This window comes from Neolamprologus multifasciatus, chromosome 11, assembly GCF_963576455.1.
Source record: "Neolamprologus multifasciatus chromosome 11, fNeoMul1.2, whole genome shotgun sequence".
Lineage (NCBI taxonomy): Eukaryota > Metazoa > Chordata > Actinopteri > Cichliformes > Cichlidae > Neolamprologus > Neolamprologus multifasciatus.
Genome location: NC_140449.1, coordinates 36,494,925 through 36,506,188, shown reverse-complemented (window position 1 = coordinate 36,506,188; position 11,264 = coordinate 36,494,925). Strand labels below are relative to the sequence as shown.

The window sequence follows — 11,264 nt, the reverse complement described above, 5'->3', positions numbered from 1 at the left end:
AGAGGACAGAGTGAACACTGATTGATCTTTGGAAGATTGATCTCATTGATTCTGATCACCTTTGATTGGTGACTCTGAGCTTTATCAGAGCGCAGTGCTCCAGTACCAACAGAGACAATATTTACACATATATAAGACACTTACTATCAGTGTTGGGTAAGTTACTTTAAATTAGTAACTTAGTTACATTACTAGTTACTTCCATCAAAAGTAACTCAGTTACTTGAAGTTACTCGTTACTTTCAAAGTAACTAGTTACTAGGGAAAGTAACTTTGGTTTTACTAATGCCCTACCTGCCCCCTGGCAACACTTTGCTAGACCCGCCCCTGCACAGTTACCAGCTGTCAGCTACTTAGAAAAGGATCCTGGTGGTATTTGTCTCTCAGAAACAGTTCATAACTTCAACTCATTCATGTCACCTAAAAGGTAAACCTGTTTCTCCATCAGCTGTTCAGCTCTGATGATTCAGTAAGGACATCTCCTGGTTTCATCTTCATGTTTCCCTCTCACCACATATCCAAACCATCATGACCAGCAGCTTTACAGCTGTGGCTCCAGCAAACATCAGCTGATACTAGAAATTAATATTAAATACATTCTAACAACAGCTGATCAAGCTTAAACGTGCTGCTGTTGTTTAGCGCGACATCCGCTGGTTTCCTCTTTCTGGTGCAAAGTGGGCGATAAACAAACAAGAGAGCCGATCAGCTGATCATTGATCAGTTTCATGATTGAAGTAGAAACAGGAGAGGGAGGGGGAGAATGAGAGAAGAAGAGGCAGCTGTGCAGCAAAGACAGAATAACTCCAGCTTTGTGCCTTTTTCATTGTAGCTGAAGTCCGGGACAAACTGCGTCTCTTTTCAGCTCAACACGAAATGCGCAATATTTTCTCTGAATACCAGACGATTCAGTTTTTTAGGGGACAGTTGGAAACTCTACTAACTAACCTTATTAATACAATAAAGTTCAACATCAGTAACATCATAGCACCCGCCCAGCAGTATATAAACGCCGTCATGCTAGCTAGTACGCAGTACGAGTTATTGTAACTGACTGTAAAAAGTCAGAATAACGAAAATAAACTCCACCTAAACTTGGTTTATATCGAAAAAGAGAAAAAAAAAAAAAAAAAAAAAACTTGGTTTATATCTGACCCAGATAGACTGCAGGTCATAACTTCTTACCTGAAGTTCAGTTCACCGCCTCGGGTCTCTGCTCCTCCTGCGTCCCCTTTCCCTCCTCCACCTGCTGCCTCCACCACTTGCTAATGTTACTGAATCTGTGGAAGCTCCGCGATGCCACCACACGAAGTAACGAGTAACGAGTCTATCTCAATCCCAGTAACGACTAACGCGTTCCTGATTTTGGCATGATAACTAGTTACCGTGCTCGTTACCACAATAATAACGTAGTTACTGTAACGCGTTACTTAATAACACGTTAGTCCCAACACTTCTTACTAATAAATATCTGAATAAGAAAGACGAGCATGAGCAAAAAGGGTGTAGCAATAGCAGTATACAGTGTGTTGGGTGGATGAGTTGTACAGGGAGCTTTTTGGTAATCTCAGTCTATGACTGAGCGTGCTCCTGTGGGAGGAATTATCCAGCACTGTCTTTATCCTGGACAACATCCGCCTCTCCATCACAACCTTAAGAGAGTCCAGCTACATCCCCACAACATTGCTGGCCTTGCAGATCAGTTCATTGAGTCTGTTAGCATCAGCAACCCTCAATCTGCTCCCCCAGCATGCAACAGCGTAGAGGATAGCACTGGCAACAACAGACTCGTAGCTTTAACTTACAAAAATTGGTTTTCACCTGATTCTCCTGCTGGACTTTCTGTGTCGTCCTCTGGAAGTGGTCTGAAGCAGCAAGTCCAGCAACGGCAGCCAGGTAAAACCAGGTGAACATGTGAAACAAAGAGGTGTTAGCAACATCGCATTGCTCTGTGAGAAGATATTCACCACACACATTAGCTTGAGTTTGCATTTATTCACAGCTATTAGCTTCTGTTAGCACATATTAGCATTAGCCTTTATTAAGCTACATTCGCCTCTTACCATATGTTACTATTAGCCTCTGTTAGCACAAATTAACATCCTCCATAAGGATCTATTTATCTTTATTAGCCTCTGTTAGCATGACCTCTGACCTGGGGAAGCCATCATCCTGCCACTCCTCCCTCAGCTCCATGTCCTGGATGTTGGCGGGGCTTGAGGGCCCTGGAGCAGACCTGGAGGAGCAAAAAAAAAAAAAACGAAACTGGGACCCAATTCAGATTCTCTTCTCTGATTGGCTGATTGTTCTTCTGCAGGTATTTTGACGTTTTTGTTGTTGTTGTTTTTTTGTGGTTCTATTATTTAAAGTTAAATAAAGATCAATAAATAAGTTTGTTTGATCGGACATTCATGACTCTCACACACACACACACACACACACGTTGGTCTGACCTCCTGTGACGTTCGTTTGGAGGTTTGTAAACTATTTATAGCTCCAGGGTTTCCATCCAATCACAGATCTGACCTGCAGGCAGTCAAGCCTCCTGGTGATTAAAATCAGATCAAACCCGTCTGACTGCTCTGACTATCTCACACACACCTGAACAGGTGAACAAGGAAGGGGCTTCATTGTTCCTCTGTTTGCTGTGAAGCTGACACACCTGATCTCCAGCTACAGTAACTGAACAGGTGTGTGCGGTGGGTGGTCCTCTGCAGGTGAGGAGTGTTTTCACTGCGGTACCTTCAGGGTCAACTCGGAAAAATATCAGAACTCCGATGAGCCTCCACAAAAACAAAGAGGAGAGATGAAGGAGTCTGTGAAGCTTCCTCGGAGTCACTCCTGGTGAGGAACAGCTGTGGATGGATTTGCCCTGAAAGTTTAGATGAAATCCTGGTGAAGATCAAAACTCTTCACAAAGGATCTCAGCCAATCAGAGGGCTCCTCAGGTGAGAACATGTGAGAAGAAGGAGGAGGAGTTTAAGACGATGAAGACTGATGTTTGCAGATCGTATAATCTGCTCAATTCTTTGTCTCCAGCCTTAAAGATTCGTAAAGTGTTGGCGGCTGCCCCCTGGTGGTGTGTGCAGATACTGCAGGTGAACTGCAGGGGGTGGAGCCAATCATTATTACATCATCACCTTTATTCTGAGCTCGTCCCAGCAGATGGCACTCTTGGCTCAGGCTGTTGATTTACAGCCAGATTTTCTAAAAAAAAGCCAAAATGGTGTGTGAGCGCAGTCCTCAGGTGTGTGAGCGCAGTCCTCAGGTGTGTTATCAGACGCACCTCCGTGGGCAGGAAGGTTAGGCCAGAAACATAAGACGCTTTGTTTCGGCGCGGGTTATTAAACTGCGTGTCGTGAATATTCTCCCCTAATGTCCTCGGCTCTGCGAGTGTTACAACGGCCTCACCTGCGCAGGTGAAGCTGCAGAGTGCGAGGCGTGAACCTCAGAGCGATGTTCAGTCCGTTTCTTCATCAGCTCAAACACAGTTCAGATCACTGGCAGTTTGTTTGGTGGCGTTCACGCAGCACCTGCTCCACAGATCAGCTGTTTGCAGGAGCATGATGGGAAATCGCAAAAACTCAACGTGAACAGCTGCGCCTGGTTTTCCGAGTGTTTTCAGGGACTCGGGAGGATCAGAGGCCTCCGCTGGTCTTTGACTCTGAGCTCAGATCCAGGAGAAGGCGTCAGCTTCCTGTCCGAGGACCAGAACCCGATCAGGACCAGGAGCCAATCAGAAACTGCAGACTAATCAGTGAAGTCATCAACAAGGAAGAGATCGGCGATGAGGCTCAGGACCTGGACCAAGAGACCCCATAGCAAGCAGGAAGTCAACTGACATCACTTCCTGCTGATCAAAACAGCCCAGATCATCAGGCAGTGAACATATCACAGAGACCCCTTCAATGACCGTCAGGAAGAATGAGCGTCAGCAGCAGAAGCAGTTTGAATTGAACTTCCTCTTTTTACTGAGCAGGAAATGCGCACGCACACACGCACAAACACACACACACTCTCTCACAGCGTTTGAGCTGTAAATATTTACCTGTCCTCACCGTGCCCGTCTGTGTGCTCAGTGGGGGAGCTCATGATGTCACTCTGATGTCACGGCGTGCTCTGACCAGCGTGTAGGACCCACTGGATGTCTGAGTGTGGAGTCCTCCTTCCTCTCCTCTCCCTCGCACAGAGGGAGTTCCCACTCTGACTCTATGGGGCTCGCTCGCTCTCTCTGCTTGACAGGTTTGTCTACATTTCACCGCAGAGCCGCCACCTGATTGGCCACGCTCACCTGCTCCTTGCACACAGGTGAGGTGGCAGATCAGCTTCAGCCTGCTTCATTAAAAATCCACCAATCAGATACTGAAGCTATTTAAAGCAGGAGGAAGTGCAGAGTGTCCGCAGGGTCCTAGTGCCTGTGACAGCAGCTTAAATTCAGTTAAATGCTTTAAAAGGACTTTTATTTTGGAAGTCAGGAGGCATGAAGGACATATTTAGGAATCAACACAAGAAATCCAGAGATAAAGGAGAAAATTTTACAACCATAATTAGAAATAACATTTCCACTTAAAACACCCGAGTTAATAAATCAACTCTCTACAATAAAGACATCGAGTCCAACGGGGTCAGAAGGAAGGCGAGTGTTTCAGAGGGGAAACCACAAGTCTGAGCAGATGTTCCAGATGTTTAGAGTTGTACCCCAAACTGTATCCTGATGACTCATGATGAAACATTGTAAATAAAAAAAACAAAAACCTTTCTTCTACAAACTTCCTGTTGCTGCAAGCTTCTTCCCTCTGTTTCACAATAAAAGCCTTTCCTTTCTCAGTGCAATTATTGTGAAACAGGATTTATTCACAGCTGGTTTCCTGACAGTCGGCTGCAGTTCATTTTCTCTTTATTAAAACACCCAAAACCAACAGATTGAAACAAGCATGAAGGTCCGCTATGACTGCACACCTCACCTGGATGCAACATGTGATCACAACTGAAGCTCAGGTACGAGCCAGTGTTGTGTCAGCACACGCTGTTAGCAGCAAAGTCTGTAATTTTTATATATATTTTATTTTATTGTTTACTCTATGCATCACTGCATCACACCCAGTGATGCATATACTATTATATATTTATTACTCTCAGATTTAGCCGTTCTTATATTTTGCTTGTTTTATGTTATTGTATTTTTGCACACCTCTGCTGCTCGTGAAGCTCGCACACAAGAATTTCCCTCACATGTGCTGTACCAGTGTACCTGCACATGTGATGTGACAGTGACAGTGTGAGAAACGCCACAGATAACAGTCTGACATGAAACTTAAGTTTGCAGCAAAGAGGCGATTCCCAAAGAGCTGAAAAGTGTGACGCCTGAAAACTGCAGCAGATCTGAGAGACAATCAGCTGATCGTCTGCTGCTCAGCCTCACAGGAGGAAACGCCGACGAAGGTCAGAGGAACAGGACTGATGGAGCGATGGAGCCACATCACGGTCAGCGTGTGAGAGGAGCTCCAACACAGTCACCAGCCCCCTGTGAGACACGGCGGAGGCGCTGCCACGGCGTCAGGTCAGCCTGTGATGTTGCAGATCTTTGATCAACGTTCTGAACCATCACATGTTTTGTATGTTTTAATAAACACTCAGAGAATATAAAGAGATGAGGGGGCTCATGACTTTTGCACAGTGTGCTTTCATCCACACAGGACTGCAGAGAACTTTGTGTCAGACCGATCCAACAGCACCACCTGCTGGCTGGAGGCCTCGGTCACAGCGGCGCCCCTGCAGTGTTTTCTGAGCATGTGCAGCGGGGGCGGACCTTCATGCCTGCTGTCGGCGGTTTTCCAGACTCGGATTCAGCGACTCTTTGATCATTTTGGATTTTATTAGTGAAACAGGAACACGGATTCATGCTCGCGTTCAACAACACCTGCTAAAAAAAACAACCCATAAAACGTTGGTGCTTCATCGCCGTCTTCCTCTGACAGGTCAGAGGTCAGAGGTCAGTCCTGTTGACCATCTGGCTGAACTTCTCCTCCAGGGCTTGGGAGGTGATGCGAGGCAGACCGTTGTCCAGAGGGGAGCCCTCCACCAGGCTGTTCATCGGTGTGGGCGGGACCTGAGACAGCTCGCCCTCCCTGTCTCCCGGGAAACCATACCCATCCCACGTCGCCAGGAAGTCTTTCATGAGGGGGAGGAGCTTCTTCCGAGACGCCAGTGAGTTTCCTGGAGACATAGGGTGATGAAGTCACCATCAGTCCTGAGGCCACGCCTCTGCTCGCACCCCCCCCCCCCCCCCGAGACACACCCTACAGAGCATAGCTAACGAGGCAGCAGAACATCAACATCACCTGTGCACACCTGCAAGATGTGTCTGGTTACAGGAGTGTTACCTTGGTGATAGGCTGAGATGCGAGAGTGGGGGCTGCCGAGTGGACTCAGGTTGAGGGCGGGGCTTTGGGCTTGTTCCAGGTACTGGCTCACCTGAGGAGGGAGGACACCTGAGCCGTCACGCAGAAGGAACAGCAGACTAAAGAAGGGGGAGGAGAGTGTACCTGTTCCCTGCAGGTGGCGCTGTGGCTGAACACAGCAAGTTCTCTGATTGGCTCTTTGCTCTCAGTGAAGAAGATTGTCATCAGCAGCAGCAAATCATATCCGTACTTCTGACAGAAGCCTGAAAGCTCCGCCTCCAAGTCCTCCCTCTGCAGGAACTCCTGACACACACACACACACACACACACACACACGTCTCCTCAGGTGTACTGCGGCTCTGATGCCACCTGGTGGCAGACTGGTGTCACTGCAGCTTGTTAGCATGACTGTAGTGTGCAGTACTGACCTGCAGTGAGATGTAGAGAACAGAAACGGAGAGATTCAAACTTCCTGAAACAGCTTTCATGTCCTTCAACAACATCTCCTCTGTGTTCAGACCTGCAAACAAAGCACTGCGTCAAATACTCCAATAAAAATATTACACCAAGTACAGTAAAACTGCAGTACTAAAACAATGCTCCATTGAATTCTTTAATAAAACTATAAAGGAAAAAGTACCACACCTGAAGAGTAACAAACACAGGTGAGTCCAGACTTCCACCTGTGCAGGTGTGTTCTCAGACTGACTTCTCAGAAACTGACCTGAGACATCCAACTTGGCTCTGTGCAACTCCTGGAAGAGAGCGCCCCTCGGTGGCAGAGCAGGGAATAGGTTCTCCAGCGCTGCAGCATACTGACTGTCTTTGGGAGTGACTTTACCTGCAGCAGGTGACATGTCCACGCAGTCCACCACGATGGCAGCTGCAGACCAACACAGACAACCCACCAATCAGTCAACGGCACACTTCAGACACACAAGATTTACTCAGTTCAGGTTTATTTATTGATTATAAATGATGAGCCTGATTATTTAAGACCTTGTATGTGAGCAGCAGGATTTTGAATTCTGGATTTAACAGGAAGCCAAAACAGGAGAAATCTGCTCTCTCTTTCTAGTCCCTGTCAGGACTCTTGCTGCAGCATTTTGGATTAGCTGAAGGCTTTTCAGTGAGTTTTTAGGACTTCCTGATAATAATGAATTACAGTCGTCCAGCCTGGAAGTAATAAATGCATGAACTAGTTTTTCAGCGTCACTCTGAGACAGGATATTTCTAACTTTAGAGATGTTGCACAAATGGAAGAAAGCGGTCTTACATATTTGTTTAATATGTGCGTTGAAGGACATGTCCTGGTCAAAAATGACTCCAAGGTTCCTCACAGTGTTACTGGAGGCCAAGGTAATGCCATCCAGAGTAAGAATCTGCTTAGAGACCATATTTCTAAGCTTTTCAGCGCCGAGTACAATAACCTGAGTTTGATCTGAATTGGTGTGTGTGTGAAGAGGACTCTCCATTTACATGCACAAACTGGAGTCTATTAGATAGATATGATACAAACCACTGCAGCACAGTACCTGTAATACCTACAGCATGTTCTAATCGCTCTAATAGGATATTATGGTCGACCGTATCGAACGCTGCACTAAGGTCAAGAAGGACAAGCACAGAGATGAGTCCACTGTCAGAGGCCATAAGAAGATCATTTGTAACCTTCACTAAAGCTGTTTCTGTGCTGTGATGAGCTCTGAAACCTGACTGAAACTCTTCAAATAAACCATTCATGTATTCAGTAACCTTCAAACTGTCAGTAACACCAGGTGTGTACCGTAAAGCAGGTGAGCAAGCTGCAGGTCCAGGATCTCTGGAGATCTTTGAATGATGCGCTCTGTCACCAAGGTAGCACAGGATCCCACTGTTTCCGCAGTAACAGGACAGGTGGGGGAGGGTTCCCTCTCTAGATGGTGGTGGTCGATCACCTCTGCAACCGCCTCCTCCAGGTCGCTGTCTGAACTGCAGCAGAGACAGGCTGTTAAGACAGGTGTGATCACCACTCAGGTGTGCAAGGTCATCTGTGAGGTGTTACCTGGGCAGCACATTGTGGTCGACCAACGTGAGCCGCAGGCGGCCGGCCTGCTGCAGTGCTCGCAGGTCCAGCTGGTCCCTGAAGACGAGGAGGTCCAGAGACAGAGCGGCTTGGCGCAGCAGGAAGACGCTGTCCGAGCGCAGCCGCAGCTCCGACTGACGGATGTTCAGCAGCGGCAGAACGAGCATCTCGCCGGGTGCAGTCTGACAGGGAGAGAGACGTCAGGTAACCGAAGTGGGTTAAAATGTCTTGATGCATCTCAGTCATCCAGGTAAGTAAATCTCCAAAAGCTGATTCTGTTCATCTGGATGTAGCGTTTTGTGGGAGAAATGTTTCATCATCATCAGGTGACGTCTTCAGTCTCAGCTGCAGGTTTCAACCTTATAAACAGGACATTTGCATAATGACTGAAACCAGCCCACTGAAGGAACGATGGGCTGGAGGTCAGTTCCTTAGTCTTAATTATGCAAATTCTCATGACCATTGATCAACAACCATTGATCAACAACCACTAACCAAAACCCACTGATCAATGGCCATGAGTCCCATTCACAGAGAGTTGGGGAATGGCTGCAATCACAGCATGTAAGATGGTGACAGATGTAGAACGGTCAATGGTCATGAGAGTTTGCATAATTAGGATGAAGGAACTGACCTCCCAGCCCATTGTTCCCTCAGTCAGCTGGTTTCAGTCATTATGCAAATGAACTGTTTATAAGGTTGAAACCTGCAGCTAAGACTGAAGACGTCACCTGATGATGACGAAACGTTTCTCCCACAAACGTTACGTCCAGATGAACAGAATCAACTTTTGGAGATTTGGGTAACCAAGTTCATTACCTGTACTGGCAGCTGATTGGACTGTGGCTTACCTTAGACAGGAAGTAGGCATAGGCCAGGGCAGATACCATGGAGTCAATGTCGCAAGCTTCATTTCCCAGGACAACATGGAACCCTGGGCCGACCTGGTCCGAGCTCAACTGGGGAACAAAGAACAGAGCTCCTAACATACCGACACAACCCGGCACCACCTGAAAAAACCCGGCACCACCTGACACCACCTGACACCACCTGAATCCCCTGGAAGCATCTGGTCTAACCTGAAACCACCAAAACTCATTTGAAACCACCTGGGAGTACGATGCCTAAATGCAGACATATTTAACGTCCAGTCTTGTGACGTCTGCTCAGAGACTGCAGGTGATCTTGGGTTAATGCTGGCTTTAATATGGAGAGGCTTCTTATTTCTGCTGTAGTAAAAACATTTACGGTTAAACTGCAGTAATGTGTTGAAATGGCCCCGCCCCTCCCTGTGCCTGGGTCTGCTGCAGGTTTCTTCCTGTTAAAAGGGCGTTTTTCCTCTCCACTGTCGCCAAAGCGCTTGCTCGTAGAGGGTCACATGATTGTTGGGGTTTTCTCCATTTTCTTTGTGTTATTGTAGCGTCTTTAGCTTGCAGTACATCAGTGTATGTATCAGTGTATTAATAAAACTGCATTCAATCTGGACAGAACAGGCGAGTTATAGAAACATGCCCCTCCTCACTGCTGCCTCTGCTGGACACCAGAAGAACTGCAGCAGCGGTGATCCTGACAGGTGTGTCTCACCTGACCTCACGGCTGACTGTCTCACTCACACCCACAGCTGCGTTTCCGGTCGTTGACGTGTGCAGCTGCACAGACTCGTGCAAACTATGGATTAGTGCTCGGACCTTGTCACATGATGTAAACAGTGCCAGTCATTCTGCAGCAGCGCGAGCTAACAGGCTAACCCGTGTGTGTGTGTGCGTGTTACCTTCACGGCCCGCTGGCAGCTCGTCAGAAACTCCTCCATCTGCTCCGTTAGCCGTTAGCTGCTAACAAACGGTCGGCTGTCTGTGACTCGCTTTCACCTGATAAATGTACGCGAGACAGAAACGTGCGGTGGGCGTGGCTTGTCAGGACCCGTGTACGGATCGCCTTTGAACCAAAACACTAAAACTTCGCGTCCCGTTTGCAGGGACCACGTGACCAGTTTCTTACTGATGATTACGTGAGGAGTCTCAGTGTGGTGTAATCTGATTACTTTTGCCTTGTAATAGGCCTTTTTCTTAACTAGGTGTGTCCAAAAAGCAGGTAAAACTGTCAGTAACCATGGTAACAGTCTCAGACTTACAGCAGGTGTTTGTGACGTATTTGATGTATGAAGCTAGAATTTCACAGTAACCGTGATGAAGGTTCAAACTGTGCAGGCGTGGAGCAGAGCGTGGGCAGAGCGTGGGGCAGAGCGTGCGCTGAAGCTCGTTAGTCCCTGTGCTGGGAAATCTACGGCCCGCGGCCCTGAAGCGGGCCTGTATTTCCACCTACAGTGATGAAACCAATGCGTCATCGGCTGCCGTCCTTCATCTGCGTCTTTAACCAATCGCAGCATGATGGTTCAGACAGGAAGTGAACGAGTGAACCCGGAGTGCGAGGTCTCCACAGAAACGTGTTAGAAACCCAGATTATTTCAAACCTGTATGATGTCCACTTTATTCTGTCTTCTAATTATTCTGCTTCCTGTTTCTTCCACCACTCCATGCCTCCATCAACGATGACGCACTCTCCTGCTGGAGCCTCAGCCGGACGCCACTCTGATGTGCAGAGCGGGCGCTCGGTGGTTCCTGCGAGGCGCCGTCACACAGGTGTCTGCTGTTTGTGGCTCTGCATCGTCCTACAGACGCTTCATGAAACAAACGTCCCCATAAAAGTCATCGATTGTGTTATTTACATAAACATCTGTGACAATCCAGTCACGTGTTCTTGTTTATCTATTTGTTTGTTTAGTTGTTGGTTTTCATGGT

General features: G+C 47.4%; 2 protein-coding genes across 4 annotated transcripts in view; both read right to left on the bottom strand.

The window, feature by feature from the left end:
* bnipl (BCL2 interacting protein like) overlaps positions 1–5,027 on the bottom strand; it is an 11,277-nt gene extending 6,250 nt beyond the window's left edge. Inside the window, exons 1-3 of the mRNA XM_085177215.1 lie at positions 4,049–5,027; positions 2,156–2,236; positions 1,822–1,865 (exon numbers count right to left, since the gene is read on the bottom strand). Coding sequence (XP_085033341.1) covers positions 1,822–1,865; positions 2,156–2,236; positions 4,049–4,092 — 169 coding nt within the window. The 5' untranslated portion in view covers positions 4,093–5,027. The remainder of the gene's footprint in view (positions 1–1,821; positions 1,866–2,155; positions 2,237–4,048) is intronic.
* Positions 5,028–5,535: 508 nt separating this feature from the next.
* Positions 5,536–11,264, bottom strand: prune1 (prune exopolyphosphatase 1). Of its 3 annotated transcripts, none has more exons than XM_085177211.1 (9): positions 9,517–9,982; positions 9,318–9,476; positions 8,446–8,648; positions 8,188–8,372; positions 7,126–7,284; positions 6,830–6,921; positions 6,546–6,704; positions 6,384–6,474; positions 5,536–6,216 (listed from the first exon to the last, which is right to left on the bottom strand). In XM_085177211.1, the coding sequence occupies exons 2-9, from the start codon at positions 9,453–9,455 to the stop codon at positions 5,987–5,989; spliced, it is 1,257 nt and encodes a 418-aa protein (XP_085033337.1). In that variant the 5' UTR covers positions 9,456–9,476; positions 9,517–9,982; the 3' UTR covers positions 5,536–5,986. The 3 variants fall into 3 exon arrangements, with proteins under 3 accessions (XP_085033337.1, XP_085033336.1, XP_085033338.1); XM_085177210.1 differs by lacking the exon at positions 9,517–9,982 and adding an exon at positions 10,238–10,693 and having other exon boundaries at positions 5,551–6,216; positions 9,318–9,425; XM_085177212.1 differs by lacking the exon at positions 9,517–9,982 and adding an exon at positions 10,937–11,264 and having other exon boundaries at positions 5,553–6,216; positions 9,318–9,425.